We start from the raw sequence: 20,307 nt of genomic DNA, 5'->3' as shown, positions 1-20,307 counted from the left end.
AACCATCAACTGAACAGACTTGTCGTGGGTGCACATAGCATCAGTGAGGAAGACTATTGCAGCGCACAGGACAACGGAAAGAGACGACAGAGAACCAAAACCCACAAAACCTGTCCTGCAGGTCCTTACACCTACAAATTCCTGACAGCTCACTTTACTCTGAGATAGATGATACCGACACACACACACACACACACACACACACACACACACACACACACACACACACACACACACACACACTCGAAGGAAGTAAGTCTGGCTAGTCAGCCCTTTGAAGCGCCGAGCATTGATCGTTGATTAGAAGAACACCTCTGGAGGTCACCAATAAAAGAGAGAGACACCAAAGACTATCGACCTCTCCACCCTGTTGTCTCTAAAGGGATTAGAAATTAAAAGAACCTGTGCAAACCATGCTCCCCCTTTTTTGTCAAGATCTGTGAAGTGAAGTGGAGTTGTACCTGCGCATAACATTAGTACCTCATGCTGTGCAAATACAGCATGTGGAGTAAATTCCCTCACATGACAATATCCTTGTATTTACCTTGGTTTTGTTTCCTGGTAGTGGCGAACTGTGACGTTCGCAGGGAGCTCGGAGCGGTCTTCCTGTAGAAGCTGTTACGATCTAGCGAGCCCACGTAAACAGGCTTGCGACCCCGTTTCGAACCGACGCTCCCAGCGCTCGACTCGTATCCCTTTTCCTGATCGTCATTGTGCCGGTGTATAACGGGATCCTCAAACGAGTGCATTTCCCTGAGCGCCAACTTCTGGTTCTGCTGCTCAACCCATTGCTCACAGTGTGTCTTGCAATCTTTTTTAGGGTATTCCTCACAACCTGCAGATGTGGAGCGCACATCCTGATATCTGTCTCTGGCCTTGAAGTGGGAGCGATCGCCTTCCCTGGGTTTGTAGCGGTTTTCATTCTCACGGTCGTAGTTGTCCACAGTCCTCCTCTCGTAGTGCTCCCGTGCTCTGTTGTGGTCTCTCCTTCTGTGCTCATCTTTCCTGTCATCACCTGGATCCTGGTACCTCTCCCTGTAACCACAGTGCTCGTCCGGTTCAGAGTCGTACTGGCCCCTTCCTTTACTGGTGTAAGTTTCCTCACCCCTTCGATTGTAGTCATCTCTGTCCTTGTAGTTACTTTCTCTGCGATCATATCGATCATATCGATCCTCTGCGTGCCGGTCATAGTAACGGTCCTTCAGCTTTTGCTCATCGTAGTGGCGGTCCTCCTCTCTGCGCTGGTAGTGTTCCTTTTCTCTATAGCGATCACTCTCTTTAGAATCAGAATAATCCCTCTCACTGCCCCTGTAATTGTCTCGGCGATAGTAGGTGTCTTCATACTCACTGTTGTAACTGTCAAGTTCTCTGGAATCGGGTTTACGGTGTTTCCTGCTGTCATAATATTGCTGATCTCTGTCGTCGTTGTATTTCCTGTCATAATGCTCCCTGTGGCTGTATTTGTCCTTACGATCACACTCCTCCAAGTCTCTATGACCCCTGTGGTCATAACGGTCGTTTTCTCTGTCCCAATCGTCTCTTCTTCTTCTGTCCTCGTCCAATTTACCAAACCCTTCTTGAGTTCTTAAGTCATTATTGGCTTGTTTTTGTGGCACTCTGTTGTAGTCCTGGTGGCTGTAATCCTCAGGGCCCTGGTAAAAACATTGTCCGCCTTTCCATTCAGATATCCTCACATTTAGGTGGCCGTCCTCTGAACCCGGGTGGAAGTAAACGTCGTGGCCTTGAGGCCTGTTCTCTTGGTAAGCTGCCTTGTGCAGGTCATCATACCCTCGACTGGGTTGCTGGCAGGCATTGCCCTGTCTAATTTGGGCTTGATTCTCCCATTGTACTGGCCATGGAGCTGACACATGCGCTGCAGGTGGCCCCGGCCCACCTACAGGCATCATCATGCCGCCGTGTACTGGCATGGGGCAGCCTGGAGCTGGAACTGGGTCACCAGGGCTTGGCACCATGACGTGTCCCTGTGGCTGTCCGGGAGGAACAACTCCATAGGCACAATATCCAACCTGTTGCTGATGAAGCTGAAGTTGGTGTAGTTGTTGAATCTGTTGCAGATGGGCTATCCTCTCTCTCTCTCTGGCCCAGCCGGCATCACCCAGCTCCTCCACACTCTTCCCTCTCCTTACCGGGCCACCAGCTGCATAGTTCCAATCCACTGGACCAAACATGACTGGGTTGCCATAAACCACCGGGCTCTTCATGGCTCTTGCTGTGTAAAATCAGCCTACCCAGTGCTGAGACAGTTTCCTGTTCAACGTGGCGTCGTCCCTCTTTCCAAAGTCCTGCATTCCATAACAAAGCGCTGTGGGAGACTCCACCTGTCAGGCATATTGTCTGTAACTCTCCCACTTGTTTTCTCTGTCTCCTCTCCACTGCCTCAGCAAGACTGCCTGGCCCAAGCACCTCCCAACCCTCAGAGTAATCAAATCGTACCCTCCCCGCAGCTATCTCAGCGAATCGTGGGAGGAGGGGAGGGGGTAGGGTTATTGAAGGAGGAGCCTCCTTGGGTTAATGATTCAGTAGAGTCACATGAGTGGAGGATTAGCCCAACAGCCCCTCCCATTGTTTCAATTGGCTAGTACCTCCGTCTGCAGGAAAACAATCTTCTTTGAAGGAAGACGAAGACTAACTTCACAGTTTGCCTTCAAGGTTCTACAGACTTTGGAACCAAATGTGTTTTTCCCCCTACCATGAACAATCCTCCATCCTTCCTTGTATCCTGTTTTCTTTGTTTGAGCCATTTCCTGCTGGTATGACTGCTATGTTCACCAGGTCATTAATGCCGCCTGTGGTGACAAAAGCTACTCATTCCTGTCTGCGTTTGCAAACAGCTCTAACTTACAAATTCTAACTTACAACACCTAAACTAAAATCTAAAAGACCATAATATTTGTGGTTGACCAGAAACAGCTCAGCCTGTCAGTTTAACTTTGACCTACATTTCAGGGAGGAGCCCAAATGTACACATGAAGACATCCACATGATTGAGTCTGAAACAAGTTTTCTATTGGAGTATTGATCGAAAGAAGATTGTGAAGGGAACGCTTTTTATATCTATTATGTTTACATGAGTGTGGAGAGGGAAAGACTTTTGAGAGAACAAAGTCTGATTAGGAAAGAGCGGCTTCTGAAAAATTAGCTGCTGGTGTGTACAATGAGCTTTTGTTGAGGACTGTCCTCACTCTCCGGAGAGACACAATCTTTTAGTGTGAGAAAAAACTCAGGCCTATTCATAAAGCTGGAGTATAATGTATCCCTCCCCCTGCTTAACTCTCCATGAAAAAGGGAGGCACTAAAGGGGACAGGTTTAAAGGACCTGCATGCACTCAAGTGCACGTGATACACACACAGACACATACATGTTGAATAGTGTCTGTTTACCATCGATTCAAATAATCTAAAAATAAAGCTGGAGATTGTTCTCTGAATAAAAAGTAAATAAATAAGTGAATAAAAAGTAAAATAAAATTCCACTCCTGGTTTGATTAAACTGGTGTCAAGTTAGCCAAGCCTAGATAAACAACAAAAAACAACAAGTCAATTAGAAACAGGGCAATTAAACTTGAAGAATTTTTTTCACCAACATCAAGAAAGAGGGACAAGGCAAAACAATCATTTTGACTCAAGCTAAGACACAAAGGGCCTTTATATTCTCTGTATACACTACAAAATACCCTTTCACTGAGTGATAGTATCTTGCACCCTTATGTGTCTCGTTTACTACAAAACTAGTGAAAACCTGCCAGTCTTTTTTTTTATTGCAGTGTAAAAACGGTATTTTTTTGCAAAACCACATTTGCAGTGCACGGTTTCATTGTAAGGCTGAGCATAGAAACCTTACTAGACATTGTGCTTTTCTTACGTAATGCAGTTTAATAATCAGTGTTCAACATCTCAGCTTTCAGAAGCTGAACAAGACCGAAACTGTGTTTGTGTACGTGTGTCAACTGAAGGAATGTCAAATACAACATTCCTCTCCGTGGCTTTGCTAGCTTATGTAAATGAAGCTGTCAAGGGCTTGATCGACGTTCGGCACATCTAGAAAAAGTGGTGTGATATCCAGGAAAAAGGTCATAGATCAGACTGTCTGCAGCCTAGAAGTCTCTCAGTTTGTACAGCTGACAGAGGGAAACCTGAAGCCACAACAGATCCTCAAAACAGTATTAAATACATCAGGCTGTAGTGTCACGGAGGCTGATGGAGGCGTCCTAATAGTAGGTTTAAAGAATTAAAAGGAGGCTGAAGGTCAAAGAGCTTAAACAAGAAAAGAGGAAACACAAAGAGATGGTGGAGACAGAAAAACCTGCACAAATGTGTGAGAAAAAGAGCGAACAACACCAATCACAAAGTTGTTTACCGAGGGGTCCTCATATTATATTATTAATTGATTAATCAGTCATGATCTGATGCACTTACATGGATATTTGGGAGAGGGATACCTCTCTAGCTACTGTAATGCACACACAGCATCAACTTCCAGTGCAATTTCAATGTGATTAAACTATCATATTGTTTTTTAAATGTGGTTACTCTGAGGGATTGTGATACAAAAATAACAAAATCAGTTCCTGAAGTTATATTGTACACATAAAGAGTTTTGTCAGATGTAATGTAAAACACAGATCATTCAATAAAACACTAAATTGATTGTTCTGTCAATGATTTTGCATTTGTTTGCCATGTTTTAAAACTGATATCAGAAAAATATTGTTCTTAACAGTGAGATATTGATTCACCCATATCCCCCAGTCCTACACGCTCTGTTAGCATATGTTTGACTTTCTGTTTTGCTTTAGTATCACACCTCCTTCAGCTTCTACTAGGACTTTGAACTGGCCTCTGCACGGTGAAGTGCAGGCAGACACCGATGTTGAAGTTACTCCTTGCCTTGTAACAATAAGCTGCCATTGTCTTCTAAATGTCACACTCAGGAACACACCCTGCAAAAGCACGGACAAACAGTCACTGCTGGTTGAGTGTGTGTGTGTGTGTGTGTTTGTAGAAACACAGCAGTAGAATAACAAACGTGTTTTTTGTAACAAAGATCCTGAGACTATGCCTGATGCGTACACATCTTGCTCTGAGCTAAGCGTTAAACGGGAAACCAAAGGGAAACACAATATCCTACGAACAAATCCCACTAAAACGCTTTTGTGTCTGAGTAATGTGTTGATAATTACCGTATCAAATATTCTGCAATAGAAGTGCTTGGCTGTTTTTCCCCTGCAGTGGCTGAATCTCAACTCTCAAAAATCAAGTAACTATCTTTTGTCCATTTCCACATCTAACAGTGTGGCAAATATCAAAGGAAAACTGATTGAATATTCTATTGCATTACTGTAAAAGGAGGACCTGGTGCCAATGGGATGAGTTTTGCCAGTAAAGCCATAACGATCATCTATTGAGAAGCATTGGAAAGTGACTGATACAATCAAACAGGATATGAGTCAATTGAATGCAACAAAAATAGAAATAAACATAGGTATTTACTGATTATTAGTTTAATTGTATAATGTGTAACAAGATTAGAAGAAAAGTATTGAATTAGAATAGGCTGGAAACATCTGGTGCTAATGAGATTACCTCAGCAAGATACATTTAGAGTAGGTGAACAATAGCCTCCACTGTGACTGACTGATCAGTTTCTGATCACCAATCATTAAGACATAGTCAATTAGCATAAATTCTGTATAGTGTAAAAGGAGATACATTAACATTTAAAAGAAACCTGGCAGTTGGCAGTGAATAGACTGAAAGCGTCTTAATGACAAACAGGCGTGCAACAGTGAGAAATAGTGAGCTCTACTTTTGGAAGGTTGGTGCAAGTGAATTCAGTGTTAAGACACAATATCATCAAAATTAAGAAAATAAAAAAGAGAAACAGTTGGTTAATCCACCAAATGAAATACCTTAAAATGAAAGTGAATTCATTGCATTGATTTAAATAATAATGAAAGAATCCAATGTTGCCAGAAAAAAGAATTCCTGCTCATTGAGTTGCAACATTGTCCACATGAGGTAAATGTCAATCCACACATCGTGCTTAAACTCTATTTAATTTTCGATTCAACAGGACATTTTCAAACAAGCAGACATCACAAAGCAGAACAAGCAGACTTGACCAATCAGAGATAGACAAAGCAGTGATAGCTCCACGGTACATATCACAGTATCACTGATGGTGAACACATTATTATATCAACGGATGGTAAATATCCTCATGACAAGTTCAGTTTTTTTTTATTTCTAAGCTTTTAATAATTAGTAACATCATGCCTCTAACACGGTCATAAATAAAACCAGCCCAATAGTTTACAACTAATTAATATTTCCCTCCTGCTTCCTTGCATCCATACAGGTAAAGTCCATTTGAAAGTCTCTCAACAACCATCTGTTTCAGTGCCTTTGGGCAAGGCACTAAAAACCCCAACTGCTGCAGTGAGTCAATGACCAGTGAGAACTGCTGCTGTACAATGCTCGGCCCCCACTGACAGCACTGACTGATAAACACCATCTTGAGCTCAAGCCTACCTGCCACTCTGCGGGACCCGGCCTCCTGATGGAGTCCAAACAGTGTGGAGAGATGTGCCAGAGGCCAAGTCACCGCTCGCCACAACCACACTCTGGGCCGTGCTCTCGAGTGGGCCATTCTCTGTCTGTCTCCACTACTGCAATAATCCCAACACACACACACAATGTTTTCCCCGCTCCTTCTGAAGGACAGATGATGGAGGAAAAAGTGCAGAGTGAGGACACTGTGATGAAGGGGTAAGAGGACATTTGGATCAAAAGAAAGAGGGTGTGGAAAAAGAGACAGAGACCCACGTGCATTGCCTCCCCTCTCACTATGTACAGGAATGCACCTCGTACCTATGTGAGAAAGTGTTGGGCTGCCAGAGACAGAACTCAGCACACAGACGGTATGAGATGGCAAAAACAAATCTCAGCTGATGAGCTTTGGCGCTACAACTATTGTTGTTAAAGCCGTTGACTATCAGTACTTAAAAACATATTTAAACACGGACAGTACCTGACAAAGCTTACCTCAAAGTCACAATTTCCTGTTACTCCACCTGAACCCTGCAGCAACAAGCTGATTCTGCCACATTCAATATACTTTTCTAAATTAGCATTGCAGTGAGACAAAGCAAATTCCTCGAAATGCACACACACACACACACACACACACACACACACACACACACACACACACACACACACACACACACACACACACACACACACACACACACTTATGATTTGCATACACAATCCTCCTTCCGCTGATCATTGTGGACAGTAAAAAGGGATGTCTTGTTTGCATAGTTTACAGTAGAATTCAAATAAATAGTGTGTGCGTGTGTGTGTGTGTGTGTGTGTGTGTGTGTGTGTGTGTGTGTGTGTGTGTGTTTGGATAACAAGTCAAAAAGGAAATCTGGTAAGCACTAACGGCTCATTTTTAGATTCCTGCTTATATTACATTTTGTCTTCAGTGACTGAATATTGCGTTTTGAAGTAACCTGCAGGCAACCGGGCCTCAGAAGTAAACGATGACATCAGGCAAAACAAATTATACTTTATTTGTCTTCTCTTTTGCAATGTTTCCAACTGATCCTTTCAGCTACAGTAGCTCACTGACTTCCAAAGGAAAACATCTACATTGGTGGATGTGGTCTGGCATCTTTGATGTCGCTTGCCTGAAAGCTAAATACGTTTTTATCTCAGTTGCTTAATGCGGTAGTTTGAGTCTACTTTTTGAGTCCACAGACATTTTAGGAGATAAATAAAACTGTTTCAAATTTCATACACACGGATCCGTTTATAGGATATTCCTATGTTGACATCAATACTTGCAAAACAGTCCGATGCTTTAAAACATGATTAGAACCTACATTAAATAAAACATACTCATTGGGGACTTTTTTTGTACCATTGTTTACGTAAATTGGGCTGCTCTCGGGCTGCAACTAACAATTATGTAGATTGATTGGTCTGCAGATAATTTTCTCAATTAGTAGATAAGTTGTTTAGTCTGAAAAAAAACATTTGTGAAAAATGTCCAAAACAAGTTCTCTGAGTTGGCAACATCCAAATAACATCCTCGTTCTTACCTTGTAGTTGCTGCTGCTCCAGGGCCAGTGTCTCCAGCGTGTAGTTGCAGAACTCCAGATTCTCCATGGCTTGCATGCGTGCCGTCTCATCCTCCTCCTCCTCCAACATGTTCCTGAGTTCCTCCGCCGTGTGAGCATACGCTTCCATGTCGTGCTCCACCTCTTGTAGCCGTAGCAGCAGCTGGTACCTTTCCTCCTCTTCCCTCCGTGTCTGACTCTCCAACTCCATCTCTCTCTCCAGCGCTTTCTCGGCTTCCAGCTGACACTGGATTTCATGTTCCTGGGCAGCTGCAAGGTCCCCAAACTCAGCCCTCCCTTCTGTTATGTGGTCGAGGAGGTTTAAAGCGGGTTCGTCAGGGGTGTAGAAGACGGTTGGAGGATCGGTATTTTGTCTCGGGCAGCGAGGAGGAGCGCGTGGAGCAGGGCGGGCGGGTTTGTATGCCGGTGGGGCAGAGGAGCGAAGGGCTCTAGGACGAGGAGGGGGAGGACGAAGGGTCCTGCGCCGCTCTAGTGAGGACGAGGCAGAGTTCGACTGCAACAGGTGCGACACTGGTGAATGTGAGGAGCCTCGCATGATATCGCTTTCATCGCTGAAGTCCATAATCGAAAAGTGGCGCAACATACGTGATTGCTGGCTCAGGTCACCTACTGAAGACATGTCCCTGGGAGCACCAGAGCTCACGTTTGTGTCACTATATGAAGAAGTCAAGCTTTTCTCAAATTCAAAAAGCTGCTGGGTTAGCTTTGTCTCCAGGTCACCTGCTGAGGTTGCCAGGGCATCTAAAGTGATGGACGTTGGCATAATACCATTGGAGAGACGCAATGTCTGCTGGGAGCGTTGCCGTGTCTCAGCGCTGCCCATCATCATATCAGCATCACTCACACTAGCATGGCGAGTGAGCTTCTTCTGCCTATGGCCCTCAGCGAGGTTAAATAACGCCTGGCTGAGACTGCCGCTCCTTCTACTGGTGGTGGCACCATCCTTTGGTGGCCTCTGGTGGTGTCTCCCGTTTGTAGACCAACCAGACTGAGAGCTAGGCAGGGTGAGGCTATGAGATAATTTGGGCTGTAAGGATCGAGTGTTACCGTTTGTATAGCTCGACCGATTTGCACCAGAAGGCGGGCCGTGGTGCCGACGGCTACCTGCAGGCAGGCTAGGACGAGATGGGAGTCTCGGCCTGGCTGGAGGAGTGGATTTGGGTCTCTCAGGCCCTCTCTGTGCTGGGATGACAGGTCTACGGGGCTGAGAGTCCGGCCTGATACCCCCATCTCGCTGTCCTCTGTTGTCAGTTTGAGCTCCAGTTCTTTTGTTTTCACTTTGCCACCTCTGCTCCTCGGTCCGCTCAAAGTAGTCCAGGTCCCACACTGTATGATCCTCATATGTCCTCCATTCGGCATCATTATCTGACCCATTGGGACATGCATGACCTGAGCTGTATTCAGAATTACAGCTGTTCTCCTGGTCGTCTTCTGGTTCAACAACATTTGTTTCCTCTGCAGTTTTCTGCCCGTCGTCCTCTATTTTGACAAAACGATGAGGAAAAATACCGCGCCGCCCTCGCAGCTCCCCCTCCAGCCAACCGTCCTCCAAAGTGCATAAAAGACGTATGCGATCCCCCATATCAAAGTCCAACTCGCCGGGTTCCATGGCCCGAAACTCATAAAGTGCCTCTACATAGACACCACCCTCCTCCTCCTCTTCATCTTCCTCCTCCTCTTCTTCTACTGCTTCCTTCTGCTCCTCTTCGTCTCTCTGAAAAACCTCTCCTTCTTCTACACCTTCCTCCTCTGTCCCCTCTCCAGCATCGTAAGGGTCCTCGTAGCTAAATTGTTCAGTATCATTGGTCAAATACGGGCAGTCCACAGGCTCCTGAGGAGATCGGAGGGATCCCTGGAGCTCCACAAACCCCTCCGGGAAGATGCCCCTGCGGCCATCCAGCTCTCCCTGGAACCAGCCTGGCTCGGGGCGGCCGGTGATGATGATCAAGTCCCCCTCGTGGAAGTCCAGCTCCTCATTGAGCTGCGCATGGAGGCTCATGAGGGCCCGGGCCTGGCCCAGGGCGTAAGGTGGGAGCTCTGAGGCCTGAGCCTGAGCGGAGCGTTCAGAAAGCTGCCTAGAGCGACCTGAGAGGGTCAGCTCCGTCACGCATGATGTGGGGAAGAGACCACGGACGCCCCAGGCGTTACAACCACGCTGCCAGGCGTCTCCGAGGTCCGTGGACCCTCCAGCCTCTCCAACTACCACATCACCTACAGGGACATAGAACAAAGGGGATCACATTCAACGTTCAAATTTACTGGTGAAAATCATGTTCAATTAAAATGTTAAAGTTAAAGTTACGCTAAACCAAATGTTTTTAATATTGCTCAGTTCCACAGCAGCCACAGTCTGTGCTGTTGCTCTCATCAACATACTGTGTGTTGTTTTTATCCCTATGATTCTCTTACAATCACTTCACTGGGTATATGAGACATTTTTGTCAAAGTTTTTGTCTGCAATTCATTAGCTTTGGTTATCTCAAATTACCTTTATTAATGCATTCTTAATAGCGCTGCTCTGCTGCTAATATATCTGGTAAATGAGGGATTATAGGAATGTTGACTGGTCAGCCAGAAGTCATGGGGGTTAGATTCCAAAGACCTGCGGCTCCACCTCCCATTGTGGACCAAAACTGGAACACAGCCAATAGGGGCCGTGGAAAACTATACTGGAAATGAACATTTAAACTCTCACATGGCCAGTACAAACCGTTTCCTATTGTTTCCTATGATCCAGGAAGTGTTATGACAAAACAAAAATATACTAGAATATTGTTTTTGAGGTAATTTGGTCATAAAATAAAATATGTACCGGTATCTATGATAATAAAACATTGAATGAATTGTTGATTCATTAAACTAAAACATGCTTTTGATGAACAATTCCATTCTTAACACTTAAAATACAACTATGACGACGACTACCACTAGAACTTCTAATGACATGCCAAGACATCAATGAAAAGTTTGACCGATGAAAAGGAACTTTGCAAACATTAGTGTTGCATGCATGAGGTTGAAACGACTAATGTAATCATAGGAGAGAATTCAGGAATTAAAAAAGAGATGGGAGTCTACTAGGTTTTAATTTGGTGTTTGGTGACATCTAGTGGAGAGTTTTGGAAAGTGATGTTGTGTGTGAGTGACTATTGAGTCATTATTACGTGGCGCTGTTACAATGGGAAATCCTCCAAGGTTTTATCATATCTTATATCTTTAACCACCAGAGAGGTTTTTGTGTTTTGCTCAGGAGAACAGGAACATCTGCAAATGGAATTGCAGTAGACAATCTGTCTTTTAAAAGACAAATTTAAACAGCAGCAGCCTCAAATAGATGTAAAGGGCTGTAACACAGAACGTATTCTTAATTATTTTATCCGACAATTTAAGATTTATTGCAACTGATTTACCTAGAGTTCAGGTTCTAAATTACTGCTAAGAATGTTGAATTCTCAGGAACAGAGGGAACAATTATTTACTTAATTATTTAATAAAAATAATTCTCTCTGAATGCACAGAGTGACTTTACCTTCTTTCCTTATTGATTTTCAAGTGAAGTTCCACCGGAAAGACTGACGTCACAAGTTTGAACCCTTGCTGATTAGTTTTGTAAATAGCACATACATTTTCTGAAACTCCCTTTCTAAGAGGATGCCACCATTCCCTATGATCACTTCAATTTGTATAAATAATTACGTTTTTAGAGTCAATACCTCTGTTGTACAGGTATTAATATAAAAATGTTGTTTGATGATTTAAATTTCTTGGCAACATTTTGAGTGTGTGGGTCCCAGTTTGTGTGGAGACAAGGTCACAATGTCTGACACAACACAACTACAACACAAAACAAACAGTTTACCTGAACACAGCGACATCAACAAGTAGCGTTAAGCTATGTGAGAAAACACGACCCATTAGACTGAACAGAAATAGTATTTAGAACACAGTTGAGTTACATACAGTATCCTATGCAACATCATTAACAAAGCCCATGTGTGCGCTGATAAAAGTGCTTGTATTCTATGACTACGACTCATAAAGACAAGGAGTGGTTCATACTTCAATCTTTATATATAAGTCATGATTGTCTGCATGCAGGATGTCCGTACCTCTCTTCAGGGACGAGTAGCCCGGCTCTGCTGAGCTAAAATCATTGGTGCACACAAAGAGTCTGTCTCCAGACTTGGTGCTGGGGATGGTAACCTCTTCCACAAAGGTGCTGGGAAACTGACCTGAAGACAGGACATAGAGGGAAGAACACAATCTGGTGACTACAGTGAACACAATGAAAAACATCCCCTCAATGACAATGACAACAAGACTGACTTCATGTGTCTCGTGTTCATACATTGTGATCTGGATGTTATTATATTCAACATCATTTCATAATGTGTAGATAGTTTCAGTACAGGGACAAACTCAGGTATTATTCCTTTAATCTTTCAGGAAAAGTCTGAACAGGTTCAATTGTTCTCCTTTTGGGAGATTTGTACTAACCAATCCAAATATTTGGAGATTGCAAACAGATGAAGAACAGCTGGATTCAATACACCACTTCAGCTCACAAAAAGGTTTTCTTCTTTCAAGGGAGGCTGCACCATAAATGTATTGATATCATTTTCCAGGAGCCCACGCAAGACTACTTTTCTGAGGGAATCCCCTTTCTCAGAACCAAAAGGCAGAGGAGGCCAGGAAGCAACGATGCACACTTCTCGTCTTACCTAGAATGCATTGCGTTTCCTCTGCAAATTGTACAATTAAACGTCAAGATATAAGTGGAACAAAAACTATGTGTAAGAATGCATTCATGAATTTATGAAAGTATCCTTGATTCCTCACTTTTCAGAGTAGTTTTCATTGATTATTCTCAATTAAATTAAAAGGCAAGAATGTTTCACTTTTAATCCCAAGTGGCCATTCATGTATGTATTGTACAATGCAATACAAAACTCAGAGAGGAAGTGAACCAGGGCATGTCAAACTATTATTAGAAAGCATTGCTGTGCTCACACAAATGAATAAAACAACAACAACAAGTGTCCCATGTGTCTTGTTGTTGGAATAAATTAGACAACAGGTTTCTCATTGAAGTTAGGCTAAATGTATTTGTGGTAAACAAAATGCAACTCCTTAATAGAGATATTCAACCATAAAGGATTACCGGTATTTGCAGTAATAATGACCCCCGACATCTTACCTGTGACGCCATCTTTGTTGCCAAGCAACCAGAACTCATCCACGACACTGAGCACCTCGATGACATCGCCGGGGAAGAGTGGCAGCTCCTCGGAGACGCTGGGGAGAAACTCAAAGACGGCACGCACCACCGACCCTGCTTCCATTACTCATAACCTGTTGAGGTGAAAAAAGAGATTAATTAAGAGATCATTCCAAAGCTGTGTTATATAAAAAATACATTAAATCCCGGAGACAAGTACAAAAAGTTAGGATTAACAACAAGTTACAGACGTCTTTGCCACGAGGGAATGTTTCTCAGTTTTCTAAACAGGGCACACTGGTGCTATTCAAAATCCTCGCCATACAAATCAACAAATGTCTCACGAAGATATTGTGAAACAACCACAAATGAAAAGGGGAGTGAGAGCGTGAGAAACCTGCAATAAAAAGAAGACAAAAAAGCAACATAGAAAGCTGTACTTAAGAAGGCTGGAGGACATTCCTCATACTTCTTGTGTCCTTCTCCTGTTTCTCTGCTTTCTCATGAGGGTTCAAAATGTATAGTAACTCCAGCTCGGTGTAACCCGGGTGACTGGTGAAAGCTGACCACTAGATATTTTAAAACATATTTTCCTTTTTCTTCTCCTTTGCTAACTTATTTTCCTCCCTAGTTGGTTAAATGAAGTGAATGCACCACCTGAATAAATTATACCCAGACAGCTGCTGATCTTAGCTGTATTTTGAAATGAAGAACTTCCTTTAAATACGTTTCCTGCAATACAATGAGTGGTTCAAATATAATCACATTTACCAGCTGCGCTTCTTTAAGGAGCATTCAGCTTATGCAATTATGTTTGAATCCCTGTTTGAATAAACATGTGATGGGAAACAGATATTACAAGAAAATGTGCATGGAAAATAAAAGTATTTTTTGTAAAACTAGCAGCAAAATGAGTGAACACATACAACACAAGACATCAAATTGCATTTAATAAGTATTCCACCAGCCCTTGTGTGCCATTATCTGGAGACAGGCTAACAACAGGTGGGGATGGACATGCTAAAAGAGACGGGAAATGGGAGAAGGGGGCTGCAGTTCGCCACCGTCAATGGAGCCTCTGTTTAGTTTGTCGATGGAGCCGAGGGGAGGAGGAACGGGACTCTAGGCCAGTTCAGTGCCACTGTCTCTGGGGAGAACCACGGCTTCATGTGGCCGTGGAGGTAGATAGATGACCAGCGTTAACAGAATAATTAAATAGTGTGTGTGTAGGTTTCTCAGGGTTAAGCAGTTGGGGCTCACAGTTAAAGGAAGTAGGATGTGAACTCAACACCGGATGGTGTTAAAGCCCCATTGAAACCCAAACCAGGGCAGTAACGAATGCAAATGAGAGGGGCGTGTGCAAGCAGAGGCTAAAACATACAGCAGGCAATGAGCACAAACAAGCAGTACATGCATTTATTAAATGGCACAGAATATTAATGTTATGCTATTCATCAATCTTTAATAAAAAATAAATATACAATGCAAGGGCTTCTTATTGTCCTTATTGAACAACACGAGGCACACTGACTCTAAACTCATCTTTCGGCATTTCCACAGTGCAAATGAAACAATAGCTGGCAGATTTAACATGTCCTGGCCTGCACACAAGAATCACAAATCATCCTTCTTTGAGGGATGGTTTTCATTAACCAGTGAGTGATAATGATCTTCCCAATAGCTCACAGACTTATCTGTTGTGTCCAAGTTTATGACATTTTAGAAAGATGAAGATCTGGACAGAAATGTCTAAACCTTTGTGTTTGGCATGCAATAAGTAACTAAAGATAGCATCTCCTTCTGAGAGAACAAAAGGCTCTCTTACTGTCAAGTTAAGAGGGTTGACAATGCTCTGACTGTTGTCATGTTTCTCCTTTTGACAGCCATTCACAAATAAAAGAAGGTTGCTCACACAAACAGATCACACGTGTGTGATTTGGAAGAGGATTTCTTCTCAGTGTGTCGATGACAGTTACGGCCAGAACATGTGTCGTGCCATAAATTAAAAAGAAAGATTCGTAGCATAAGCGCATCACAAACCACGACCACAAAAACGTCACTATAAAATTACATCGAAGTATGTCCGCACGTATGGGTATGACTTAAACCATTTTCAAAATAAGAATAATTGGAAAACAGTGGTGTTGTTACGTCTCTCAAAACTCCAGAGTTCAAGAGAGGATCTAAAGATTTTAGTTGCTTATATATATATATATATATATATATATATATACACACAGTATATTGTAAAACATATTTCATCAGGCTTCTTCTTTTCCACTTCCTGTGTGCTGTGATGACACAATGTCTTTGTCACTTTATGTGAAATCAATGTGTGGATTGCAATCTTCTTTTAATCGTAGGAGTAATTATATTAATGTCTCAACATGAATGTGGTTAAAAAAAAAATCACCATTCACCACTTGACTCTATGCATCTTGTCACCACAGCTGAGCCGACACCCAGATAACCACCTTCTTCCACACCCGACTGCAGTGTCAGCGTCGCTGGGCCGCTGCAGCCTTCTTCAAGTTAATCCAGAGATCTGCATCCAGCCAGACAAGCTCCTTAGTGTTATTTATGGGTCTGCCAGTGTGTCAGTGGCCCCTGTGCTCGGCGACCTTTACACCCTGCTCTGGCCGATGACAACACAAGCTGCGTGATGGAAAAACTGTTTGGTTTTCCAGTGATAAAGTGGTCATGCATAGTCGTTGAATAGTCATGTAAAATAAGCTCATAACCTTTAAAGGTTTGTCCAAGCAAATGCATTTAAGTGCTAAATCAATAGCAGATACAAACATGATTCAGTTTCATACAGTGAGTTAACATGTGTAAATACTTAGCATTAGCATTTAGCTCAAAGCATCACTGTAAACAGACTAGCAGAGTTGCTAGCATGGCTGTAGACTCATGTTATAATGTGCAAATACTAAATATTGGACAGACCAGTACGCCATGAAATAAGCTCATATATTAAAACAAATTCACTGCATCCTTTAAGGAATGAACATGTACTTTTAACTTTAGGCCCAGGATGCGGACTAAAAGAGGCATCATATCCTTTACCCCACGCAGAATTCAGTTGATTAACATGCATCGAAGACATGGTCTGAACTCTGCACTTCAAAAATGTGCACCTGATCCTCTATGGATTTCCCAAAATGCTGCTCTTTTATTATGTTTTTATGATGCTTTATGTTGTAATATGCACTGTCATAAATGTTTTTTGACATCTTGCCAATCTTTTATGCTATTTGTGCAGAGAAAATTACACCTGGGGGCAATAACAGTTTCATTCAATTGTCAGCATAAATAAAATGTGACATTTAGCTGCACTGCTGCCTTTTCAGCAAGGCGAGGTTCAACATGATATCACAGAACAAAACTCCTTGATGAAATAGTTTCATGGCTGAACATTGCTATGAAGCCCAGCTCTACTTCAAACATGTCTTGACTTATTTAAATAAGGACAAGAGTGATTGGTTTTCATTTCTATCCAGCTAAGTCTTGTTCATTATTCTCTTTGTAGGTCAATTACACATTTCCACTGCTCAAATTAAATTAAGTAGCAGCAGGTAATAATTAGGGAAAAAACGAGTTCTGCTGTTCTTGAATCCAAATATCCAAACACCAGAATGCCAAGAAGTACCAAAAAGTAGTACTTCCTCGCATTGTAAAAGCAAAATGTGCATGTTTCAGGAGTGGCTCCTTCTGACTCACAACAACACCAGCTGAGAACCATTTTGTTGGATTTTTATAAAAGGGAGGGAAAAACTGGATGACATCAGGAGTAGCAGGCGAGTCTGGAGGGCGAATCAATCCCCATATACTGCCATGCTAAAATGGCAGTATATGGGGAAATAAACATGTTTTTGTCTCTAAAGTTTATTTCCCTGTTCATGAAAACTGTACAGCGGGTGCATTTTTATATAATGCATCCATTAAAATTATATTATGATTTAGGCATTTGCTTTAGGCTTTGAGTGACAGGTGGGTAACGTCTCAGGTCACCACTCGCCAGCTGTCTGCTCTGCTGCATCACCTAGGCTGCCTCAGCTTTACCGACAATCCACCTCTTCGTCAATTTTTTGGGATTAGCAGGTAGTTAGGATGTGTCGTCATGGTCAAAGCCCCCCACTTTGAGCTTGACGGCGGCTCTTCAGAAACCTCAGATCAGATTACTGTCCTTCCATCAATGGAAGACATTGACACGTGATGGAAAGGTACAAGGGGCAATTCACACACTGAAACAAGACTTAAACAGGTGTGTCTCTTCTATTAGGATTTATGAGGTCTTGATAAGCAGTGGGACTCTGATCATGACTGAGTTCCCTGCAACGAACTCGAACGCTTTTAACAGTAGAGAAAAACACAACATTACATTCTTCATCTTCAAACGGTGTTTACCAGGGAGGAATAATAATGTTGTTGTTGTCATCTAATTCAATTTAGTTCCTAAATACTGGGTCCTAAATGAAGATTTAAAAATGTAAGTCTTCTCCCAATTCAACAACACTGATGACATAATACAGGAACAGGGAGGTTTTTTATGTGGAGGGGGTGAATGAGACAGTGTGACTGGGACTAGTGTGCCACTTGGCACCTTCCTGGAGAAGGTAACGGGATTACGACAGACAGCCAAGTCAACAGTTGACACACACACATACACACACACGCACACGGCACACGCACACGCACACGCATAACAGCTGACAGTGGGACAAAGCGCCAACTGTCTGGCCCTTAAACCATCATCCCCCTTCACTAAACTACCTGTGCGTGTGTGTGTTTCCAAAACATAACTGATCAGTATATAGACATAAAGAGAAGGACATCACAGTAAGCCTTGCTAAACTACTGCACCATTGGGGGCGAAACTATTAACCATTTATATATATATTAGAAATGCATTTTAAAAGAGCGCAATTTTACATAATTAACGGTGTCTTAAAAAACAGTTACATGTGACAATTAAACACATGGCTGTTGATTTGGCAGGATATAATTACAAAGACTGCCGGCATATTTACTCAGCTGTTGTTAATTACTTTGAATTGACGTTATAAATAAAAATGCAAATTCTACGTATTGGCAAAACCACAAAAGATTACTGCCTAGTTTCTTGTGATATTGTTGTTTAACAGTATCTGTTCTATTTAAGCTTACCCAAAATGGTTTTGTTCCACTAATGCAATATCATGAATGTGAGCTAAATTCACATTTTTGTCATGTAAACAAAAAAAAGGTACATTTACTTCAACGTTGACTGTGGGACCTCAACTTTGTTAGCTTTGCTCAGGAGGTTATGTTTTAATTTTGGTTTGTTCTGTTTGTCAGCAGGATTACAGAAAAACTACAGGCCTGATTTTCATGAGACTTTGTGGAAGGTTGTAGCATGGACAATTTAAATGGAAGAACCCATTACATGTTGGTGTAGTATCCAAATCACGGGGCGAATGCATGCATTATTTTTCACTAATTAAATTGCCTTGGTGGAGGTCTGTGCTAGTTATAACTGTTAACTGTTCAAACGGCTCCACCTTTAAATGAAAGGCATCTCAGGTTTTCCTCTGTCCTTACATGTGCAGCAGGGTGTGTGCTGAAACACTGGGTTAGTGTGAGCACAGAGGGGAGGAAGTGGGATCTGCTGACTGCCTGTACCTTTTATTGAACCGGGCCATCTGATAGCAACAATGAAGCCGCTGCCTCATTATCTGTCTGCCTGCCAGGACGAGGCTCACACTGATGCACGACCAATGTGCCATTCATCCTTTTCAGATATATTAGAGGGCACACACACACAAACAAATACACACACACACACACACAGACTGGTAGAAGCCTCTGGAGTGGGCTGGATGACAGCTGATGTCTTTTGATACTGATTGTTTACTGTGCAGAAGCGTAGTCCTCCCATCCAGAGTGCTGAGCAACTAAAACGCATTCACCTCGAAACAACATCGCCAAAACAGGTGACCAGCCAGTGGACTGTTCTGGATATAAAAAAACGATGGGACATCTGTTGCTTTTCTTTTGACCGTCTAGTCTTTCAGCACATGTGATGGGGAGATGAGCGGGTGGGGACTTGTTGTGGCTGACAGTTGTCAACACAGGTCATGTGGTTTTCAAACCATCTGTTTGCGGTCAGTGGCTCACACCCCCTGTCACATAATGGCAAAACCAATTTGGATATAATTATTTTTATTCCAATGCAATTTAAATGTAATGAACCACGGCAGTAATGAATACATGCAATAATTTGTTGAAATGGTAGAGATCTGAAACAACATAAAATGTTATGCTCTGTGACTGTTAAATAATTTGTTAAACAGTACACACACATAAACACATATTAAATTATTTAGTTTGGCGCGTTCTAGTGCTTGGTGGTCTAGTCCTTACGAGGGCTGGATTATGGATTATATGTTTGGTCTATAAAATGTCCATCTTAAAAATGTTGTCTGGCCAACAGTCCACAACCCAAAGATATTTAGTTTACTATCACATAGGCGATTGTTAATTGTTATAGTTATAGTTGCAGATGAATGTATGAATGTATGGTTACACATAGTTCTCTAAAGTTATTGTTCTAAACAACAAGTAAAAGGCAGGACAGTGAAGAGAGCAGTCTGGCTTTAAAGTGCATTTCAACCAGATGAGGCAGCACTACGTGACCTCAGCCAGCTGGATGAGAAGAACACATCTGGCAAGCTGAGTCAAATGCCTAAAGATGCCAAACTTTTTTGAAATATTTGGCGAAGCGTCTCGTTCCTCTCAACCATGCAAACAGTAAACACATACGAGAAGAAAAAGCACGGAGACATACAGTACTGTACACTAAAATACTAGCTCTGTATTTCAATACAAACAATCCCTGGTGTGGAAACAAACCCCTTTTTTTGTCACAAGGCCACGATC

General features: G+C 42.5%; 1 protein-coding gene across 1 annotated transcript in view; it reads right to left on the bottom strand.

The window, feature by feature from the left end:
- The window catches only part of dnmbp (dynamin binding protein), a gene marked incomplete at its 5' end in the record, with an annotated part of 30,629 nt that extends 17,116 nt beyond the window's left edge, over positions 1-13,513 (bottom strand). The window contains 3 exons of the mRNA XM_079214509.1: positions 8,133-10,382; positions 12,281-12,403; positions 13,369-13,513. Of these exons, the coding sequence (XP_079070635.1) occupies positions 8,133-10,382; positions 12,281-12,403; positions 13,369-13,513 (2,518 nt within the window). The remainder of the gene's footprint in view (positions 1-8,132; positions 10,383-12,280; positions 12,404-13,368) is intronic.
- Positions 13,514-20,307: the final 6,794 nt, after the last annotated feature.

Source organism: Taurulus bubalis, assembly GCF_910589615.1.
Source record: "Taurulus bubalis genome assembly, chromosome: 2".
Taxonomy (NCBI): Eukaryota; Metazoa; Chordata; class Actinopteri; order Perciformes; family Cottidae; genus Taurulus; species Taurulus bubalis.
This window is presented reverse-complemented; position numbering and strand designations above follow the sequence as displayed.